At 36.5% G+C, this 25211-nt stretch overlaps 1 protein-coding gene across 3 annotated transcripts; it reads right to left on the bottom strand.

Moving 5' to 3' along the window:
* Positions 1-164: 164 nt before the first annotated feature.
* slc45a3 (solute carrier family 45 member 3) lies at positions 165-24414 on the bottom strand. Of its 3 annotated transcripts, none has more exons than XM_059535794.1 (5): positions 24262-24414; positions 9905-10248; positions 5951-6778; positions 1206-1471; positions 165-629 (listed from the first exon to the last, which is right to left on the bottom strand). In XM_059535794.1, the coding sequence occupies exons 2-5, from the start codon at positions 10050-10052 to the stop codon at positions 210-212; spliced, it is 1662 nt and encodes a 553-aa protein (XP_059391777.1). In that variant the 5' UTR covers positions 10053-10248; positions 24262-24414; the 3' UTR covers positions 165-209. The 3 variants fall into 3 exon arrangements, with proteins under 3 accessions (XP_059391777.1, XP_059391778.1, XP_059391779.1); XM_059535795.1 differs by lacking the exon at positions 24262-24414 and adding an exon at positions 15872-16021; XM_059535796.1 differs by lacking the exon at positions 24262-24414 and adding an exon at positions 11805-11987.
* Positions 24415-25211: the final 797 nt, after the last annotated feature.

Genomic DNA, 25211 nt, shown 5'->3' with positions numbered 1-25211 from the left:
TCTTCACATTATTTCCATCGCAAAAGTTTTGTGATCAAATTCGAAGTTTCTCAGTACAGGAGAACACAATACTTTTATGAGAGAACACAAAAGCATTGGAATATAATTTTTTCCCCATCACTTTCTGTAGATTACATTAGTCAGTAACATTTAACATGACGCTTAGTAAAAGGTTGACTGTGAAATGACTCACATGATTACTGCTGCTTTCAGCTTCTCAGGTCCTTTTGGTCAAAGATGATGTGGGTGGCGAAATAGATGCCAATGGCACCAAAGATGGCAGAGGAGGCAATGTACATGGTGACTGACTCTGTGAACTGGACGATCATACCCATGAAGAGGGTAGGGAACACCTGAGACAGAAGGAAGGTGCTGTCCAGAATGGCAAAGTCTAGTCCCACCCCACGTTTCTCAAAATCCTCTGACTCCAGACCAAGGTGGGCACCGTTCTGACAGAGAGATGGGTAGTAGCCTGGTTCATCTCTATTGTGAGGAACATGCCCATTGGAAATGCCACTCTTGTGGTTGAGATCTCCAGGGCCGCTGTCCAGTGTCAGACAAACAGAATCCCTTGTGATGGTGAATCCATTTGTGTGCGTTTTTTGTTTTTTGCTGTTTTGCATGTACACCTGAAGAACGTTAGTAATGAGAAGTAAGAAAGACATTTGTAACAAATATATCTAGTTTTTATTATTTTTTCCATTCTATTTGTAGACAGCATAAAGGCATGGCAGTAACTTATAAGGTAAATGTTATATACCGTAGTCAACATTTGAAGTGGATCCAAAAAGCTAATCAAAGATGTCCTAAGACAAGAAAACATTTTGGTTTTAGGACAACGTTGATTAAAGGTTTTGATCCACTTCAAATGTTGACTAGTGTGTATATATTGAAAACCTATTATGTATATAGTTATATTTTTAAGAAGTTTTGCTAAATATTTGTACTATTTCTTAGGATAAGAATTTTTCTATCAGGAAATGTTGCAAGCCGGCTTCTAACTGATATATGGTGCCTATTTGGTTTCTGTCAGTTCAAACTCAGCTTTTGTGAGATATTTTAATAGTTTCCTTTCTAAAAATAGTGGAAAAAAAGTTTAAAAAAACTAAATGTATTGTAAAAAAATTTTTTAGTCTATATATACACATGATGCAATTTTCTATACAAAAAAAGACAGAAAATATATGCAAGTATGAAATGCCTACCTCTTTTTCTTTGTGGTAGTGACAGGTGAGCGTGTAAGGCAGTGTCTGCAGTGTGGCATAGGCAAAGCCAGTTAGGGCAGACATAGCTGTGACCAATAAAACGCTCTTAGACAAGCAGATGACCAGAGCTGAGATGGTGAAGCACACCATGCTGCTCAAATAGACCGCCCTGGACCCAAAGAGATGCACTAGTCTGCTCATGACCAGCGAGAAGAAGGTTGAGGTAGCACACTGCAGGAACAGGCCCAGGCTGCCCATACGGATACCTGCGGGGTGATGTTAGAGGATTTCACATGAGAAACTGGTTGGTTCTGATCAAATAATTATAGATCTGAATAGATAGATTTTGATTTATAATAATTTACGTATTGATTCTGGTGAATCTCAGCATTGCACAGTCAAATATTTTGATATAATGGTACTTAATGATATTTCAATCTTGCTTATGGCATGTATGCCGTCATTGAAATGTTTGGGGTCAGTCAGTTTTTTTTTCTAAAAGTAATTTATACTTTTATTTAGCAATAATGAAATACTGTCCTTGTGAGCTTTCTAATCATTAAAACATTCTGAAAAACAAACAAAAAAGATTTTCTAAAAAATATCAAACTATGGTTTTCAACATTAATAATGATAAGAAACTAATTGTCTAGAGTAGCAAAATAGCTAAATGTCTCGAAAGAACAAGCGTCACTGAAGTCTGGGGTAATGATGCTAGAAATTCAGCTTTGCATCACAGGACTAAATTACATGTTAAAATATATCACAATAGAAAACAGTTTTCTAAACTGTATTAAAATGTCACAATATTATATTTTACTCAATTTATGATCAAATGAATGCAGCCTTAATGAGCATAAGAGACTTCTTTCAAAAGTCTTACTGACTCCATACAGTGATAATATACAGTAAACTGGTAATTATCACAAGGTGGCTCAAATTCAAAGGACACCGGTGAGCACACCATTCCTTTCAACAACAGCATGTCCAGGTAAACAACAATCTCCAGCCTTTGTGATTTTGACAGATGTGGTCATTTCAAACTGTCTGCTTTGCCCATTTGAGCATAATGGAAAATATTTCCTTTGAATAAATCCTATGAGTGATGTTTACTGAGGCATGTGTTTGCAGGCTTTGGCGTTGTACTTCAAACAGGCCAGGAACTTTCCTCACAGAAGGAATTCATAATTTCAACACACAACTGCAGAGGGCTGAGATGCTCATTGTTCGGAACAACTATCTACAACATTTTGTGTTACATGGGGCACAGTTTGCGGTCAACTACACTGACAGATTTCATTTGTGTGCACACTGATCTTGACCACATCTATCAAAATGTTCTGCTAAGGGAGCTTTCTGCTGGTGTCGAAGCTCAGTGGGAGTGATCCAGATGCTAGCTTAACATGGAGTAGATTTTGTAAGCTTGTTGTTGACTAGCTAAAGATATGCAATTTTTTTTTTTATGAACAGTGCTGGAAGCTCAAGCACCAGGCTGACAGAAGCCACATGTGGAGGTGAATACAAGTTCACAGTTTAGAGACGGACGATATGGCCAGAGGATGGAAATGACAGACCACCAACTGCAGGAAAGCAAGTTTATGGACAGTGAAGAAAAAAAAAACATATTCCTTCAGAAAAACTGCTTATTGACCACAGACACTGAAATAAGATAAAGTTAATGTTCTTTTTAATGCTTAACTCCATGCAACAAACTGATATCCTTTCTTTTCATTCTTTCTGTCTAATGAGAGCCTCTAGACAAAACTGAGAATCTATGTGCAAACATTAACCAACAAAATGTCCCTTAACATTAACAAAACATTAACAGGAACGCCTCGGAGTGGAAATGCATGACGCATGAGTCAGAGAGCGACTCTGAAATAAATAATATCATTAATCATTTAATTAATCATCTCTTGGGAAATCAAACATTGCATGACCTGCTTGAAACGCAACATTATGACAAATGAGTTCTGGATTCATATTGTTCAGTTCAGCGGAAAAGTTCTGCTAAGAAACTTACTCAACACCTAGATGCACAACTATACCAAAAACAACTATATCAAACACAACTATACATAACACAATTATATCAAACACAACTACACCAAACACAACTATATCAAACACAACTACACCAAACACAACTATATCAAACACAACTATATCAAACACAACTACACCAAACACAACTATATCAAACACAACTACATCAAACACAACTACACCAAACACAACTATACCAAACACAATTACACCAAACACAACTACACCAAACACAACTACACCAAACACAACTACACCAAACACAACTACATCAAACACAACTACACCAAACACAACTACACCAAACACAACTACACCAAACACAACTACATCAAACACAACTATACCAAACACAACTACATCAAACACAACTATACCAAACACAACTATACCAAACACAACTACATCAAACACAACTACACCAAACACAACTACACCAAACACAACTATACCAAACACAACTACACCAAACACAACTACACCAAACACAACTATACCAAACACAACTACATCAAACACAACTACATCAAACACAACTACATCAAACACAACTACACCAAACACAACTACACCAAACACAACTACACCAAACACAATTACACCAAACACAACTACACCGAACACAACTACACCGAACAGAACTACACCGAACACAACTATACCGAACACAACTACATCAAACACAACTACACCAAACACAACTACATCAAACACAACTACATCAAACACAACTACACCAAACACAACTACACCAAACACAACTACACCAAACACAACTATACCAAACACAACTACACCAAACACAACTACATCAAACACAACTACATCAAACACAACTACACCAAACACAACTACACCAAACACAACTATACCAAACACAATTACACCAAACACAACTACACCGAACACAACTACACCGAACACAACTACACCGAACAGAACTACACCGAACACAACTATACCGAACACAACTACATCAAACACAACTACACCAAACACAACTACACCGAACACAACTACACCGAACACAACTATACCGAACACAACTATACCGAACACAACTATATCGAACACAACTACACCAAACACAACTACACCAAACACAACTATACCAAACACAACTACACCAAACACAACTACATCAAACACAACTATACCAAACACAACTATACCAAACACAACTATACCAAACACAACTACACCAAACACAACTACACCAAACACAACTACACCAAACACAACTACATCAAACACAACTATACCAAACACAACTATACCAAACACAACTATACCAAACACAACTATACCAAACACAACTACACCAAACACAACTACACCAAACACAACTACACCAAACACAACTACACCAAACACAACTACACCAAACACAACTACACCAAACACAACTACACCAAACACAACTATACCAAACACAACTATACCAAAATTGCTGTTGCTGGCAATCTGGCTCAGATTATAAACATTTTAAAAACATTTGACGATAATGAGCTTTTAAAAAGGTATTTCACCTTAATCGCAGGGGTATTATGACTGTTGTAGAACTTGTCAGGGACAATATTCCTTTGATTAGCCTATATCCTTGTTTTCATAAGATACGAGTTGGGTAAGAAGAAGTAACAGCTCTTTTTGCATCCAGTTGATCTTACTATCAGCCATGATTATTCCACACTGTTAATTAAAAGGCTGTTTATATGCATATTCACTAATTGTTTACAAGAAGCATGCATGTAAAAGGTTGATAATTAGCTGAACATATACTTGTTTAATTAGTGACTCTTAGTCTGCATTTTTAAATTTTTATTTGAATGTGGCAATTGCCATTTTTATTTTTAAACCTTTATATGAATATGGCAACATAAAATTGTGCTCTGCAATATTTCTATGTATAAATCTCTGCCAGAGCCTGCCCCTATCAGCCAATCACTGTGTGCATAGTTAGCAATCATGTTGACATCATCCATAGCAATGAGGTCAACCCCGCCCCTTACTCTAAACTTAAGACTCCTCTTTATTCCTTAGTAAAAGTTTGTCTCAGCAGCTTTGTGAATTAGTTTTAAGAGAAAACTCTTAGCTAAAAACTTCTATTTAATTCTGTTTAGGAGAACTCTCAGTGGAAGGTTCAAATGCTTTGTGAATATGCGCCCAGGTGCTTATAGTATCTCAGAGCAGCTCCACATAAACTAATTTCTGCAGTTTTGTCGTTTATATTATGCATTTGGAGTTGTAAGGTATTCCACCGAAATAAGAGTTAGATGGTTTCATGTTTGAAAATGAATATATCCATAAATATTGGTATTGTAATTTTATTGCTGATAAATTCATATTGATATATATCTCATTTTGTGGAATGTCAATTTTTTTTAATCATCTAAAATGTACAGCAATTTATAAACTCTACCTCTAATTTTGCTTTAAATACATTTTTATGCTTGCCATTTATAATATAGTATACAAAACAATACCCAGTCTATTTTATGGTAAATGCAGTAATCGCATAATTTTTTTATTAAATTGAGCAGCCCTATACAAGGCAATTATTAAACTTAAAAAGTTTACAAATCAATTACTAGTTTAAACAGAACAATAACCTATAGCAGACAAAGAATAATCATTCAACATAAAGACCACAAATGTGCTTTAAAAAATAAATAGGGTAGATTTTGATTTTACATACTAACCTTCATCATAGCGCTGCCTGAGAGCGGTACCCGGAGCGGCGCTGGGAACTCCTTTGTACAAACCCTCGCCGACAAAATCTGTGTAGAACAGCATGAAGGACATGACACCCATCCAGCTGCAGAGCTGCGCCAAACACAGATGTTGCATGACACGTGGCACGTGGCAGTAGCTGCGATAAATGGCCGGTGTCATGGACCAGCAAGTCCTCAGCAGGCACATGAGCGGGCCGGACTTCAGAGCCCGTAGCTTACACTGAAACAGATAGCAACACGAGTGTGGAAAACACCGTCTAGGCTCCGGCGGCCCTGGTTCCAGAGTGGACAAGGGCTCCTCGGACACTTTCATGGTCACTAACACGCTGACCATGAAGATGAGGATGAGGAGGGAGAACAAGCACTCGGCCTGACCACCCAGGTAGAAGGAAAGAAGCCCTCCGCTCCAGTCAAGGGCAGGCAGCAAATAGCCTACACAACCTCCAAGGCTTACCATGAAGGAGAACATAGCGAAAGCCTGTCCGCAGTCATCCCGTTCACGGTAGAGGTCTGAGAGTAATGCCTCCAATGGCGTAAAGCACACCTGTCCGCAGAAGTCCAATAGGCCCACGCCTAGGATGAGCAGGCCCACCTGGAGAGCCTGGTTGCGGCGACTGCTGCCCCAGCTCAGGTTGGCGGCCAACACATCAGCATGTGGTATGATAAAAAGGGCTAGGAGAACTCCCAATGACAGCAGCCATATGAAGGGTCGCCGTCGGCCGTAGCTGCTGTTGCAGTGGTCACTGGCTGAGCCAATCAGGGGGATGAAGAGAAGTCCCAGGACAGGTCCAATACCTAACGAAAAAGTAAATGAATATTAAACAAGAATTTTTTTATTTATTTTTTTGCATTGGAGACAACATGTCAAAGAATCACAGCCATGGCCTCTATCTTTTGGCCTCCTCTTCAGTCTGCTGTAATGCTGCCTGTAGTTTAAGGTGACCATTCACTGGCTCTGCTCCCTTGTCCCCACAGCTTTTCTAATTAAAGCAGATGACTCAGTACACTGGTTGGGCACTGATTCCCATTTCGATTCGAGTCTAGATTTTCAGCAGCTATTTTTATTCAAGTGTGTGGTGGAAAGATGACCTGAACATGCTCAAAATGCAATTAAAAGTTCACTGGAGTCAATTTACTCCAGTGCACATGGTAAAAATCGTAGAAGGTTTAATGGAAAATTAATATAAAAACATTCAGTAGTTCATATTGTAAAACAATTGCATACATTTAACTGCAGCATTATTAATTATTACTATAAATTCAAATTGTTTGTAATTGTAATTTGCTGAATAAAAGTTTTAATTTCTTAAAAAACATCTTACAGACCCTACATTTTTGAACAGTAGAGTATATAGTGTTTTGAGCCTAAATTATGCTGAGGTGTTTTTGGAATCATGGCAATGTTTGGGAATTCTCACATGCTACAAAAACACATTTCAGCAAGTGCTGTAAACCGGAAAATGGAAGTGTGGAATATCACACCTAAAACAATTTTAAGGAAGGCACTGAGCAATTATTGAAGAACCATTTGTAATGTGAGGAATACTGTAGAAAACCATGAATCTGCCTACCCTAAAGAGATTTGTTTAACAATGTTGATCAACTGCGCCTGTAAGTCAACACCCATAGTGGAGGAAGAGTGGGCTTCTGCCCACTTCCTTTTAAAGGTGCCTTTGTGCTGTCTGCAACAGTTCGAGACAATTAATCATATGACTCTTTTATACACTACCCAGTGCAATTCATTATAGTCATCCTAATTGTTTCTGTAGCTCCAATGGAAAAGCATGGCTTTAATAAAACCAAGGTCATGGGTTTAAGATCTAGGGGAAAAAACGTATACCTACAATGCACTGTTAGTTCGAGAAGAGGTCACAAACAACTCATCACATGAACATCAATCTGGTCCAAAAAGCCCAGACTAAAGAAATCTATTTCTCTGGTCACCATAACATTAAAATGAATAAAATGCCTCCAAACCCCACTCCATTAAGAAACAGTCCAACAAAACCTCTGAAATCAAGTACACCCACACAAAACGTTTTGAAAGCACTTCTAATGGCAATGACATTATGAGATTATATAGCTTGTGAATGGAAATGAGCACAAAGGATCTTTCTTTGCTTTCCACTGCAGCTGTTGACAAAGAGAGCGGTGTGTAGTATGTATAAACACAACACACAGCTTCTGTCCGTCTGGTGCAAAGTGTCCACATGCACGTTTGTGAACTGCTTTTAGTCTTGGAGAGGCAAATAGTCTTGGAGAGAGATTCATTTACAGCAAAAGCCATGTGGAAGCCATTTGTGGGCACAAAATAATGCATCTGTTCATATGGCATTCTGGAAATAAACCTATTAAAATAATTGAATAACATTTGTTTTACTTCAAAATACTTTAAAATGTAATTTATTCCTGTGATGCAAAGATGAATTTTCAGCATCATTACTCCAGTCTTCGGCGTCACATATACGGTGTCACAGTGCCACATTTCATTTAATATGCTGATTTGCTGCTCAAGAAACATTTAGCATTATTATAACAGTTGAAAACTGTTGTGATGCTTATAATGTTTTTAATAATATTTTAATATACATCATATTTTTTTCATGTATGTTTTTTTCAGGATTCTTTGAAAAATAAAAAGTAAAGAATTTTCTTGACTGTCACTTTTGATATATTTAATGAATCCTTGCAACAGTTGCTAATAACAATAAAAATACATTTATGCCATTAAAGCACTGACATCTGCTGACGGGTACCGTGCTGCTTTGTCACAGGGAACATCCCAGCTGAAGATAATGAGGAAATTATGTCGCTCCCTTTGCCAAGCATATTCCAAGCGGCTACATAATGGCATGCATGTGGCCTGTTCACTCCTACATCTCCACTACAGGGGCTCTGCCTAGGGAGGATCACTTCCATTTGGAATTTACCCCGTGAACCACTCCGTACGAAAACACCTACCATTACACCCGTAATATATATATACACACACACACACACATATATACAGTTGTGCTCAAAATTATTCATACCCTTGGTAAATATGATTAAAGGCGGCTATGATAATAAATCTGTATCATTAATCCTTTTGAGCTTTTATTTACAAAAATCTAACTTTTCATTGGAGAATGAGAATTTAAAATAGGAGAGCAATCTTATTATGATTTTTTTTCTTTAATACACATTGGCCACAAATAATCCTACCCTTTTATTCAATACTTTTTGCAACCTTCTTTTGCCAAGATAACAGCTCTGAATCTTCACCTATAATGCCTGATAAGTTTGGAGATCATTCTGAGACCATTCCTTCATCCAGAATTCAGATTCACAGCTCCATGTTGATGCTTCTTCACTTCAGTTCACCACTTATTTTCTACAGGGTTCAGCTCAGGGAACTGGGTTGGCCATGGCAGAAGCTTGGTTTTGTCCTTAATGACACATTTTAGTTTTGGTTTTGTTGTTTGTTTGTGGATCATTGTCTTGTTGGAAGATCCAACAGCCCATTATAAGATTTCTAGCATGGAAAATCAATTTTGAATTTTTTTATATGTTGGTATTTAATTGAATCCATGATATCTGATAAAGAAGCTTCCGGCATTAAGGCAGTCCATGATGATTATATTATCTGATGAAAGACCATAAGAAATTTTAACAGGATGCAGTAAAACTATACAAGCTTCCACACAGCTGCTGCCCCTTGAGCCTCCGGGCCTCTTCCTGCAGTCCGGTGCCTTCCAATTAGCACCTGATTACCACCTGGATGGGGCAGCAAGTGATTTAGCCAGTAATTATGATAATAACCCCCATTATAGGATCGACTCCTAAGTGGGAAACAACCTAGACTTGCAGTTTACAGCACGGCCCTTCATTAACAAATCATAAACCCCAGCTGGATATTCCAAGGTTAGACTGAAACCTTACCTAAAACCATCGTCATGTACTGTTCCTCCACTCCAGCCTCCAGCAACAGAGGGGGCACGTAGGTGATCCCAGCCGCCACGCAGATCTCCAGGCCACACGTCAGCGAGTTGAGCAGGACCAGACGCCACTGAGACCTCCATCCAGTCATATTTACACAGGAAGGGTTCACCTTTCTCCCGTGTGTCGGTGTGAAAACTCTACTCACTCCTCCAGGAGAAGGTGAAAGGCGCAGGGTCGGGTGCCCAAGGACGAGGTGGGCACGTGGGGTGCGGAAGAGCAGAGATTCGGACTCTCAGCGGGCTCAGATGAACTAGGGGATCCATTGTGCCTTCAGCATTCTTGATCTGAAAGGAAACGACAAAAGGCATGCATGATCTGTTTTTGTGATGGACACTATAAAACACATTACTGCAGATGTTGTTGTCCCCGTTCCTGACCAGCCGGACACACTAAGGTCACCCTGCCCGGCGGCCCGCCTTCCCCTCACTCTGTCATTAGCTCGTTCACTCAGAGCTGATTCGACTGGGCCTCCTCACTGCAGTTGCCACCTCTAATTAGCAGCATTTGTTCATGAAAAGCAACGTTAATGAGTCAGATTTTTACCGCTTCCAGTGAAGAACAGTGCATTGAGAGCATTATTCTGTGGCTGCTTTTCGTTCACCGGGGGAGATTGTGCAATTATGATTTTTTTATGACTAATATCAGGGTTTGCTTTCTTCAACAGGACATTCATGCTTATTCTTGAACATTCCAGCAGGGACAGAATTTTAAACAATAATGGCTGTTGAAGTCTGAATTGAAGTTTTCACGTAGTTTAACTCTATTTGTTTATTAGAAAACTAATAAATCCACTGAGACAATCAAAACTAATCTATTGGTTGATATTTACTCATTTCTAAACATTAGAGTGGCAAAATTTATTTAAATTCTAAATGTCAAATACAATAAGCAATTGGTGTGAAAATACAAAATAGACAATCAGTTATTGGAAGATTACTGTAAGAAAAGAAATCATACTTCAGTAAATCATAATTATGACATAAAAAGTCAAATTGATGACATGGTAAGTAATACACAAAAAGCTAAAAAAAAAAGGTATCTCATTTTGTATCTCATAATTGTCAATTTTTACTTTTTATGTTATAGATTTGGCTTTTATATGAGTTTAATAATGTACTTCAGTAATTGTTTTTCTTTTTATTATTATAAATAATAATAATATTTTATTATTACTAGGAGACACTAAAGATAATTTTTTGTTGAGTTTTTACATTGGATGCCAAGTTGAAAAAAAAAGGTCCATAAGTTAATTAAAAGTATTTTTTTTTATTGATTCATCACTCTTTATTGTTACTTGGGACGTGCAAAGCGTCTTTAAAAAAGCCAAAAAACTAAACAGTACATTAAAAGCTGACGATTCAATGTTTCATAAACCACCTGAAAAGTCATTAAAACTATCTAATTAGATAAACAGATTATCAAAATAACCATTAGTCGCAACTCTTTATTTTATGCCAAGCTGTTCATGTCTATCATCGAATCTGCTAGCTACAACATTTACCTCCACCAATGACTTCATCCACAACCTGCCGTTCTTCTCCACACATGTACAAACAAAGCATCTCAAACGAAATACAACACCAATGCACTCACTCTCTGAATATAATTTCCTCCCACAACTCTCCTGGGCTCGACATGTCAATCAGGTGAAGGACTTCTCTTAAAATGACACAAAACTTCCAAGAACACAAGCTTTTCACATTCTAATCTTGAAGAGAGAGGCTATTTGCTTTTCAAATGCAAATAATTGTTGCTAGAACACGAATGAGAGGCAAAGCGCACTAGAAAACTAGTCTGAAAAACAGATTTCAACAAGAACAGACCATATTTGATCACTTACTTCACCCTTTGCACTTCAGGTAACCTGATTTGCTTCAGAGTTGCTCTTGATAATGTTTAAAGTGCTGAAACTCTCTCTCGATTCCATCAAGCTCTTCCTGAGCTCAGATATTAATGAGCAACAGCGAGTTCTGCGTCTCTGGCGCTGACTGTCACCCTGCCATCTGATTATGAGACATGTGTGAGAACACTCAGAGCAGCCACCACCTTTCAGGAGGATGAAAAACAACCAGGTGCTAAATTCATATTTGGTGTTACATTGCTCCATCTATGTGGGCCATCTGCTCAACATTGGCAGATAGAAAGCATATCATCATCTTCATTTGAAGATAACTTTGCGGAAAATATTCAAATCTACAAGTTCATTTTGTATTTAGAGGGTCATTAAGCAGGTTGTTTTTTTAATAGGGCTATAGTCAAGAGACCAAAACAAACCAAAAAATATAACAAAGACATTCGTAATTCCAGTGTATTGTGCACCGTAATGGATTTATTTTAAGTATTTAAATAAATAAGGAAATATGTTTTATCTCAATATAAAGGCATCAATGGCTCAAGATTATGTGAATTTGTGAAATATCTAATAATGATCTCATCACTTATCTCGTCAAAGAAAAAAACAAGCAGAATACTTTGGCACAAAGCATATGCCAAAATGGGGCTCCGCAGACGCAACTATTTTACACCCATTCCTTCAGTCCTGAAAGGAGCCCATCAGGGGTCTATCCCAGTCCATCTCTGTAGGACCTCCACCCTGCTGTCCCAATGCCTAGACAACCTCCCTGCTTTTCACTCGTCCCTTGACAACTTCCCCCACCTCTATTCCAGAACTAGCCCTCAAGGTCATCCTTATTGACGACTTTTCCAGAACTATCACAAAAGAGAAGCACATTAATGCCTGTTTTCCCTGAGTCGTAGCTAATAGACTTTCTATTGTGGATGGGTTGAATCATCTCACCATCTCCAACTCTCACCATTGTTCTGATATGGTTCGTTTTTAATTAACTAAACTTTATCAGCGTAATTTGTGGCATAGTTAAGCATTATTTAATTAAGTGTGATACTGTTTTATACAACATTTCAGTAAACATTAAGTTTTGTATTAATTCGCTCATACTTTAGTTAACAAATTAGCAGTGTTTTGCTCCTAAATGAACCAAATTAATCAGTTGAGTTGATTAATGAATCACTCATAAAGTTGTCACTTGGTTTGTTCCTAAATGAGTTAATGTTTTTGAACAGGTTGAGCGAATTATTCAATGACTAACTGAAAAAGACACTTGTTGCCATCTACTGGTGACCTGTAACCTACAGCAAGAATCAAGCACTAAAAAAACCTTCATTATTTTTTGAGACCTGTAGAAGGCATTAAATTTTAAATGAGCTAATTAAGTGGATAAAAGTGTAAAATTTCTCAGTTTAAACATTTGCTACGTTATCTATGTTCTATTGTGAATAAAATATTGGCTCATGTGATTTGAAATTCCTTTAGTTTTCATTTTATTAAAATTTAAAAAACGTCCCAACTTTTCCGGAATTCGGGTTGTAACAGTATGAGCTTCACATTTAAATTTCGTTCTTTAAAAAAAAACCGAGACGAGTCTAGATTTTACTTTGATAATAAACATAAGGCTATGCCATGGAACATTCTTTTTACGCAATGCAAACTAAGGTCAGCATGAAGGATTGTGTTACTCGAGTTAATTTCAGACCCTTGTTACCAAGGGGAGAATTTGACATAATGAAAACTGACAATTCAAGGAGATGTGTCACTCACGAAGCATTAAAAGTGCTATCATGCCAGTGGTATCATGGTTCAGAGACACAGGGGAAGCGGGAAGTTATAAGCGGAGCTACCGTATAGAATTTAGCAGCATGTTTGACGTGCCTTAAATTATGTGTCAAATGAAAGCCATGTGTGTTTGCTTTAAAACTGGTGTGCCTTTACCGTGACATGATGCAAAGCAAAGGCACCGGGTCATTCAGCCAGCACTTTTACATCCTCAAACCATTCCATTATGTCTACTGATCACCGAAATGCAAGTTTTTCATAAACATGCTCTAACTGCCTAATCTAAAATGGTTTTAGCATTGCATACCAGATTAAGGATCCTTTGATACCACCACTGTTCCTCTCACACACCACAATCCCAGACCTATTCAATAGCGCAACCCCCTCTGCCCCTGCAGATAAGCTTTAATGGCTCTGAAGGGCATTATTACCATACAAAACAGGCTTTGTGAACACTGAGCCAATGTTAGTAACTTGATATACTGAGGAATCAAGCCCATTCAGTTAAGCTTTTATCAAGTCTTAAGAGTCTTAGAAACACCCTTAACAACAGCCCGAGTGTCTGAGCTTGAAGCCGAGAAGAGCATTTCTCCAGAGTGACATCAGAACCACAAGCAACAGTGGATTTCCAACCAAAAACCTCAGACGATATTCAACATGGTTTGGCTGAAAGTGAGATGAGACCGAGGCGACAGTGGAGCTCTAATCCCACAATTTAACATTCCACTTTGACAAGCTATTTAGCAGAATATCTCTGAACATCTCGGCCTTTATCTTGGACTGCTTCCTGATGAATCCTGGTCTTGCTTGTAGGGAAGGTCCCAGCATAATTCTTCTCTTAACTGAGATCACACGCCTGTGGGTGCATAAATCCTATCCTAGCATCCGTTAGCATGACCCCTGACCTCAGCACTTGATCCTGGTCATATGATAAAACCTTCCCTCAAAGACACACAGCAGTTTGACATTTTGTTCAAATGTTGTTTAATAAAAAACACCTGGGTTATTAGAATATTAGATAAATGTAGTAACATTTTAAGTTAAAATGTTATTAAGTTTAATGGTTAAAAGATTAATATGGTATAGAAATAAAAAACTGTAAATGAATGACTGAAAAGTGACTTGTTGACATTATAGAAAATACTGTGAAGGTACAGATGTTTGCTGATGATCCACATTAATATCACAATGATTCATTTCCATGAATCAGTTTGATTAGTCAATTTCAATTAATCAATTCAGAATGTAATGTTTTGTCCTCTGCAATCATCTTACATGTAGTAAAATGTTATCGTAAAATATAGACAAATGTTTTCTTTCTATTTTTTTTTATTAAATTTGTGTACATAAAAGAAGATTTATATATACTTAATAGTGTAGTAAAAACATGTCATGATTATTTTAAATAGATTTTTCTGTACTTTACCTCCAGCACATTTTTAATACACTGATATCATGGTTCTTCTGACTGAATTAAATCATTATTTCAGTTCATTTTAGAACAAAAACATAATTGTCAAGATATACTTACTATCGTCAACAATGCATTGCAAAAGCAAGAGGTTGTCTTTACTGAACTGCAAGATCCCACACTTTCTCACCCAATGGTATCAGGTTCAGATGCGGACACATAATCTGCCGAGGCTGTTCACACTCAGGCTTTATGCAGCTCCCGGGAGAGAAGTGCTGAGTTATCTGATAGACACTGGATACAGGAAGACACTTATCAGGTCAAAAGAGAGGAATGTGGGCTGCTGATGACCTGAGAGACACAATAAAGCAATCTCTGATCCTCTCTAATGGAGTGCTATGAAATTACTGGAAAGGTCTGGAAAGGACGTAATTCAAATCAACTATATGATTCACATTACTTATTTTTAGAAGCATGTCTGTGTGTGTTTATATATATGTGTGTTTATATATATATATATATATATATATATATATATATATATATATATATATATATATAAACACACACATTATTCATTTTAATAAAAAAATCTGTAAAATAAAAAAATATGTAAAATAAAATATTTTATTTTACAAAATAAATGATCAGGAAAATGAAGAAATATGTCAAGCATTGCTGGGTTTATCATCATTCATGGCCTTCTCAAATACCAAACACTGGAATTTTCTCAAGGTAGCTAGAGCATGACTTCATCGCCCTTGAACTTTCAAAGCAGCCAGATTACACACATACACACACATTTCTCTCACAGCATGCACAATTTGCTTTGAGGCAATATCAGGATGGAAGAAAGAAATCTTACCAAATACATTCAACAGCACACACCGTCCACGTCATTAACTTCTTCTGCTACTTTCAGATTCGTTCTCACCCTTAATCTCCTATTATAATGCTCCCGACCTGTGTGATGGAAAACCCCTTGTGCGTGGCAGAAATTCTTCTCTTAGACACCAAAATCCTGTCACCTCAGGCCAAAAAAACACTAGCCCCACAACAGCCCAACGCTGATATGAAACAAAGAACGGATTCATATCAGTTCCACCTCAGGACTGTATTCTCTCCTTCCCCTCCTCTTGTTCAGCCCACCCACCAACCCCCTGATCCAACTCGTTTCCCTAGCTTAAAAACCCTGCAATAATAACCCAGATCAGGTTAAACTGCGTATAAGGACAGGCCTTTCTCACACCTCTACCTCCCAACCCTGAGGCCAAAATCTTCTACAGCCATCCCCAACCTCACCTCAACACCAAAACCTAACCCTCACACTAATGCACTTTAAACATGTTAGCCGAATTTAAAACATTTTGTCCATAGAGTGGGAAAAAACTAAAACAAATCTGGACCCTATTTACTTTCATCGTATGTACAAAAACAAAAGAAGACATTACTCACAGAAGAAGGAGAGTCATACATGTTAGGAAATGATGACCCAATATAATCATTTTCAAGTGAATTATACCTTTAAGGTAAGAGGACTCAATACAGCTACAATGAATAGGTACAGAACATTACTAAAATGTCACAAGTAGGGCTGAAATGATCTCACGTCAGGTTCTTTCGCAATTATTTTTTAATGTGACAATGCGTTTACGTCACCCACAAAGCTGAAGGAGACACGAGCGCTACGTCTGAAATCACCATAGGAAATCGCATAATGCAAGGAGTCAGCAGTGTTTTGATTTGAGGGCGCGGGCAAACGTAAAGAGAGCGTCGTGGCGTGTGTCCATTGCAAGATAGAGCTGGCATACAACAATAGGGCCCTATGATTTCCGCGATGCAGTAAACGCAGAGAGAATCGCGGAATCCAGTCATAAAAACGGATTTTACAGTTTAACGTGGAATGGCACGGAATTTGCCAAATTTTGAATGAATTAATCAAAAATAGGTCATTTACATCAAATCAAGATATGGACTAATATCTGTAAATATTAAGCCGGAACAGTATATTTAAATATGAATCCTGCATGTTCTGCATGTCTAATGAATAGAGCAGAAGCGCGACTTCCTTTATTAACACACACTGAAGCACGCGTGACGATCGCAGTGATTTCAGCGTCTGCTGTCTCACTAAATAAGACGTGAACAAATGAGGAATATCTCCAGAACTGCTCTGACAGTCACTTCATGAGCATTTGACCGTTTGATTTGAGTAAAACTAGCGTCACATCACATACACAGAACTGTAAAGGTACGTCAACCCGTCAAAAAAAAAAGTCCGGTTTAAAGACAAGTATTTTCAAGATATGTATTACTATTGTTCAGCAGAATGTACATAGCCTACTACTTAAAAAAAAGTCTAACATTATTTTTTTTAAGGTTTAATCACACAACATTTCTTCCATGTTTTATTTTTAATAGTAAATCCCCTTTGTTTACCAAAAAGTTAAGTTTGCTTAATTTTCAATAATTAAAAGATAAATTAAATTAATGTTTTATGTGTTTAATGTGCATCTCAGAAAAAGCTTTATTTAAAACCCCAACTGAATGGCACTTAAATGCACTTAATTAATCTGTCAACTTTATTGTCATTGTTCACAGTACTAGTACAGACAGAGAAACAATGGGTAATAATTAAATGTTTATTTTTAATGTATGCATAGCTTTCTATGCATTTAAAAAATAAAAATAAAAATTTTCTAAAAAAGGAAAGTGCGCCTTATAATCCGGAGCGCCTTTTATATGGATCAAGGTGCTCTGTCAAAATGTTGACATTCCCTTAAATAAAATATTAAAAAATAAATAAAATATTCGATAGCTACAGCCCTAGTCACAAGTATTGTCAATCAAGGATAATTGATTAGTTACTTCACTAACAGAAGAGACTGTGTGTGGTACATCTTTGGCTGAGTGCTATGGATTGTCTTTATTGCGATGACTAAGTTTATTGCCATCTATCTTTGGTTCATTACACAGTGACTATATTAGCACAAGGAATGATTACATTTTCGGAGAATACGACACACACTCCCAGTTACTGAGGAAAAACAGTCCTTAGGCCTGTTTATTACTATGAATCAGTCGATCTGTTGAGTAAAAGGAGGAAGGGATAAAAACACTGGGACTGTTGGTCAACCATTATTTAAAAAAAAAAAAGCCCAATAATTTCCCTTGTATCACCCTGAAGAGGTTATTTCTTAATTGCTTACATAAATAAATTAAGCTGCTTACTAATTTATAAGTGAGAATAGTAAAGAAAGTCTGGTTCTGGTCTGTATATTTTTTTGATTCGCTAAAAAGAGCCACCTCACTGGATTCATTCATTCTGTAATCTGATTACACTATCAGTGCTGTGTGTTTTTTATTCATTTAAAAGGACTGCCACACTAGAATTATTTAATCTGCAGTCAAACTACACTGTTTGTGCTTTGTGTTTTCTTGATTGACTAAAAAGAACCAGCTTAGTAAAGTCATTCATCTGGAAATCAGAGTACACTGGTTGCATGGTAGGATTCTTGATTCACTAAATAGAACTGGCTCCCTAGATTCATTCGCTCTGGAATCAGACTATACTGGCTGTGCTATATGTTTTACGATTCACTAAAAATAATCATTAAAGTCAATCGTTTGGAAAATCAGAGTACACTGGTTGGGATGTATGCTTTTTGATTCACTAAATGGACTGACTCATATAAGTAGGGCTGCAAAACGGTGGAAAATTTTTTATTTCTGAAACAGGCCAGAAATTTTGGAAACTTTCTAGAATTTTTGGGAATGTTCAAGGAATTTTTGGAAAGTGTCAGGAAATTTACCAGAAATTTCCCACCCCCTTGAAACCCTATAAGAGTCAGTTCATTTGGCAGTCTGACTACAGAAAGCTGCAATCGGCCAATCAAAATTAAATATTTCACAAAAATCACGTTCAGTACTCAGTACCTCAATGTAGCGATAGGTATTCACCAAATGAGTCACAGTAAAACAGGTACTTTTGAGCAGAAATCAAACGCCTCTCAAGATATATCAACAGCTTCTTCAATCTACTGTAACCAGCAGTCTATCAAAGTTCTTTGCACATTTTATTTTAAAAATAATTCATATAATCAAAAGACCCCAAATTAGATTAAGTTTCAGTAGTGAATGGAACAAATGGTGCCACAGTAGCAGGCACAGCCTTGCAGCCATTCACGGGTGGAAAATTCCGTCACACAGGAGGCGCAGTTTGGAAAATACAATCATTCAGGAACTCTTTCTATGTTTACTTGCCCATCCATAACAGGGATTGACTTCTTATTGCCTGCATCTCTTAAAACTCACCTGGTCTATTCTTGTAGATGTTTATGTCATGGTTTTGGAAACAGCTAAACTCGCAGTGTAAAGTTCTTTTCAAGTAGAATTTCCAGATGAAAAGACACTGGAATATAACTTGGGTGTGGATGTGTACAGTCTAAAAGACACACATAAGACGCTCAAACACTCACGGAATCAACAAAACGCTGAGACGCTCCACCAAAAAACATTTATGGCACAACAATAGCCAAGCTGAAATGATCATCAAAGCACATGACCATACTGATTTAAATCACAGTTTATCCTTTCAAAGTGTTCAGTGCGTCTCAGATATCAAAGGTCCTTCTATCCTTTTCACTACATGAAAGAGACCTTCTCCCCCAACCCATATTTCTGACTGTCGCTCAGACACTGAGTTACTTGAAAGGACAGTAAATCACAAACTTTCATTTCACCCCCAGTTTCTTTTTTCATAACTTGGGGTTTCCTGGCATATACAGAATCTGTCAAAAAAAATTTTAATTGTATGTATAGGTGTGCTATAGATAGAATAGGAATAGAATAAAAAAAAAGTTGTAGGGATGTACTAGGATGCAGGGTGATAAATATTCAACTGAAGCATCAGTGTTTATATATGAGGCTCTTCTTCCACCCTTCAGTCCCTGTGACTTTTCTCTACCAACATCTGCTCTTATCACAATGGGAAAATGACTCTAGACGAGTCTCATTTATCTTGTCCTCAGGGCCCCATGTACACCACTGTGATTTTGACCTGATATTCTTCATAAAAGTATTTCTTGCTATTAGAAATATAGCTCAGCTTTGGGGCCTCCACTGCAGACATTAAATCTATGGATGTTTTTTTTCGCAACCCGTAATGAGGCCTCCATGAAAACACTTGGAGAAAAGGTTCTAAATTGAATTATGCACAAAATGCACGTTTAAGATGCAAAATGTCTAGCAGTCACGTTGCTGATGAGCAGCAGAGGCACATTAAACAGTTATAACTTACAAAGAAATCCTTAAATGTAGCTTTTAAAAGCCCCAGGAAAGCATTCATGATGATAGGTTTGCAAACCTTGACTCATTTTTCTTGCATTGCCTAAGAAAATCAGTCGTTCTGGTACAGGGTTGAAAAATAAGTATTTTTATGCTGACACAGAGAAGGGGACAAACATTTATATATACTTATATATATAGACAGAGAGAGAGAGAGAGAGAGAGAGAGAGATAAAAAATTACTTAAAAAATGAATAGTTTCTATTTCAAATAAATGCTGTTCTGAATCCTAAAAGGAAAAATATTAAGCATCATAACCAATTTTAACACTGATAACAAGAAATCTTTCTTGAGCACCAAAAACAGCATATTTTAATGATTTCTGAAGAATCATGTGACACTGAAGACTGTAGTTATGATGTTGAAAATTCAGCTTTCCATCACAGAAATAAATTATGATTTATATTACATAAAAATATAAATCAGTTCTTCAAAATTTTAATAATATTTCACAATACTGATTTTAATCAAATAAATTGCCATTTTAAGCATTTTCTATTTATATTACATTTATATAAAAATATATTGTATAGATAATTTATATAAATTCACACCTTTTTGCTGAAAAACAGTGTTAAACATACAAGAGATATATCATCTCTAAGGCGATTTGTTCAAGGACATTCAAAAAAGTAGTCAGTTGTTGGGACTATACCAAACAGCAGCTTTTCAAAGGATGCCAAAAATAACCTTTCTACAAGGCTGCAACTCCCCAGTCCTTTGTAATAAAAGTTCTTTGAGACCACATACACAGAGGCAGAAAATAAACAGTTGGTAAGGGGATGCTGAAACACAGTGTTCCCACATTCTGTGTCAGTACTCGGAGGCTTTCATCACTATTGTCATCTTGCCATCATGCTACGAGTGGGAGGGTGACATGACTGAAAAAAGCTACATATGAATGAATCCGAATTAATGTTCTTCAAATCATTCTTGCTTTTTTACACAAGGTGGGTCATAAGAGGTTTGCCAACATTCTTAGGATGATGGGCAAATAAAACCATTTGAACCGCATTGCCTCAGGCATGCAATACAAAGTGTTTCATCACAAAATCTACATTCACCACCATTGTCTTGCATTCCTAAGAATACACCACATCAATCAGAGTATATATTTCATTTTCTAACTTGAGCAGACATCATAGCTCAGCCTGGCCTTCGCTGGCAGCTCCAATTATTTACTGAAATCCAGTCCAGCAAACATTAAAAGAAATGAACAACTTGAAAGGAATAAACTGAGCCAAGAGAATGGAAGGTGACTTTCCAAAGCTGGTTGGCGGCCATCCGAACTTGGCCCTTTGGTGTAGACATGGAGACATCATTCACCTCAAGCCAAATGGCAACAGCTCTGTATTACAGGTTAGTGGGGTAAACTCTGACCTTGAGGTGAGGGGAGGATTTCTGGAATGCATTTGTCTTTTAATGACAGTTTGAGCTCCACCAAAAGAGTTTATAAAACAAGTTGAGTTACAAGGCGAGTTATAGTAGCTTAATTAGCTAAATTCCAGAAGTCAGCTGGTTCTCATCGGTTGATATATTATGGGTAACTAGAACAGGGTGACTGGAACACTTCCTTGATATACTGAGGACAGATCAATATGCAAAAGGACCAACAAATAATCTGAAGCAGTCCGTTTGGCCAGGAGTTTCAGACAAAAAAAATATAATTTGTTCCTTAGGATCATTTAAATGTCAGAAAAACTTAGCATTATAATAGAAGTACTAATAATGATTATTATAAATATATATATAATGTAAAATATGGAATATATAATGTAAAATAATATAATTTTTATTAGTATTATTATTTATTAAATTATTCTTATTTAATTATACCATAAAAATTTTTTAGCAAAACAACTTTTCACAATTTTCTAAATAATAATTATAATCATTATTATTAACCACAAAATAACTGTATAGGAATAGTAGTAGTAATAATAAAATAAATAACAACAACAATAATTAATATTATTACTACATTTTATTATTATATTTACATTTTTTCTTACAGTCATTTAGATTTCAAAACAACTTTTATTATTATTATAGTTATAGTCTATTAGACAATTAGTTCCGGACAACAAAAATGTACTACTTTTTTTTGCGACGATTTAAATTGCAGAACAGCTTTGCATTGTATACATATATAAACATACATAATGTAAAATAACATAAATACTAATTATTATTATAGTTTATATAATATGACCATGAGTTTCAGACAATATATATATATATATATATATATATATATCCTACAGCCATTTAAATTGCAAAACATTCATAATAATAATTATTATTAGTAGTAGTAGTAGTAGTAGTATTGTTGTTGTTATTATTATTATTATTATATATCTGGACATATAACTTAAAATAACTACAATTATTATTGTTGTTAAGTAGTAAAATCTAAAAGTGACTCCAAAAAAGTCAGAAGATCACCATTTATCACCAGTATAGTCTAGAGGACTGAAAGAAGAGCACGTGTAATTAAGAAAACAAAACACCTAGACCGGCTTAAGAGGCTCTGCAGGTTGCGTGACTGTTGTGTAGTATTAGTCGAGCTGACTACAGCTGGCCTGGCAAGGGAATTCCGGGTGATGAAGATTTCTTAAGGAAGTAGCAGGTGAGCCCTGTTAGTGCTGGATCTCAAGCCCTAAAGCATCTTTATGCTCAGCTAAACTTAATGAAAAAAATCTTACTAAATTAGGTTTGTCTGTCTGGTATAAAAGAAACATAGCAGAGGCACACTCCACTCTCCCACAGAGAAATTAGCTTTCAAATGTGTCATTTTCTGTTTATGAAATAGTTTCAGGCGAACAATGTCATGAGAGACTGCTATAAATAAATACTTGTCTAGACTCCCCATAAATATTGTCTAGCTGTCAGCGGTGACTCATAATAACTGTGCTGGTGGATGGAAATGTGACCAAATATAACCACCTTTGCAGCTTCAGTTCATTCCGTTTGAAAATATGAACATCTGAACCAACATGCAATAACATATTTGGTCATCCTGCATTTGGTACTAACAGACATTGACTAAAACATTGGTTTCTCAAAATCCTTTTTCCAGGTGCTGACTAATATAACTGATTCAATAAACAATTCAGCAATTATTTTACTGTTATTATATTAGTATAACCTACTACACGCTTTAAACCAAATGTTTTTTTCAGAACCGAAGAAATGATTCATTCAGAATCTTTCAGACCGATTTTAGGAACTTAAACGCGAGACTATAAAAGAGATGCTTGTTAATAGACTTAAATATGCCTATGACGGCCAAAAATGCTGTCTATTCACAGCCACAACATGAGGCAGAGACTAAACAAAGTCTCAAAATACTTAAGTATTTACCTCCCCCACAACCATGTGTCAAAACAGCGGGGGTTTCACCAAATGTTTACAGCTTTAGAAATTACTCGATTAAAAAAAAAAAAAAAAAAAAGCAAGATTAAAGAATCGACTCTAATTGTTAAACAGTCGATGTCATCCTGGCACTTGGCACGCCATACATATATAATGCAGAAACGCAGAGCAGGCTACAAGAAGTTTTAGAGTTTAAATGAGTCAAGCTTTAAACGTTACACTTCCCAATAAGCAAACCAACTGTCTGTTTTATACAGAAAAAAAAACAAGCTAAATTAAACCTCACGCAAACAACGCTAGTCTATGTGTTTGTATAACGGTACAAACATGTTCGCTGTTATCCTCTCCAGTGATTTAATGCGGCGCGAGCATTATCATACAGGAAGCGGAAGTTATTTTGATTCAATGATCAAGTTTCTTGCGTTTATCACTCATTTGGAAACCTCTCTTAGCTCGACCACGTCAGTTACTCAAAGTAAAGCTCATATATACTGTATAATCACTTCTATAGAGCAGGGAACAGGCTGGTCTTACCTTCCAGACGCGGCTCTCGTGTGTCCGCTCGCTTCCACGGACGCTCCGCTGTTTCCCAACTTTGTGGGAAGGACTCAGTGACGTGCTGGAATTATCCGGGAAAAAAGACATGAATCTCAGCACGGACCAGCGAGGTGTAGAGGGTGGGTTAAATCCTCGCATTCACTTGGTTCTCTCTCTCTTTTTTTTTTTTGAGAACCACATGCCTATTTTACTTTAGACACGGGGAACGTTTTCATTCAAGTTCCTGAATTTGCGTCTAAACAAGATTTTCTAATTATATTTGCCCTGAAGAAGGTTACAGAGGCCGAAACATAGCCAAGTTTTAATAAAGGCTTTTTAATTTATATTCCTTGTGAGTGCCCCAGAACTGTTTATTTGGGAAGATTTTCTAATTGTACTTATTTTTAACAAAATAATTGCGTTTCTTTTAAATGGATAAATATACGAATACCCCCAATGTATAATATAATACAGTATAATAATGTTGTATAATAATAAATATATAATAAGTAGCATATAAGCAAACCTGCTTGCTGGCCTGACCATCTTAAACCAGATTAGGCTCAGCAGGGTTATTACTATAAAATATGGAAATAGGCTTTCTTATTGAGTATCTATCTATCTATCTACCATACAGTATATATAGCTATCTATCTATCTATACAACTTGTAGTCTATCCATCCATCCATCTTTATAGAGTGCTGGGAAATGGCGTAATAGGATTACGTAATCAGATCCAAAAATTAAGTATTTGTAATTAGATTACATTACATTTTAAAGTTCTTGTAAGCAGACTACAGTTACTTTTTATTGATTACATATTATACACACAACAGCAAGGAATTATTCATAATTTATTGGTTGTCCCTAATTCTTATTTTTTATCTTTTAAATTTAAAACAAATGTTTATTTATTTTTTTATTCTTTTATTATTATTATTATTAT

The sequence above is a fragment of the Carassius carassius genome, chromosome 43 (assembly GCF_963082965.1).
Source record: "Carassius carassius chromosome 43, fCarCar2.1, whole genome shotgun sequence".
Lineage (NCBI taxonomy): Eukaryota > Metazoa > Chordata > Actinopteri > Cypriniformes > Cyprinidae > Carassius > Carassius carassius.
Note: the sequence above shows the minus strand (reverse complement) of the source record. Positions and strands in the feature narration are given on the sequence as shown.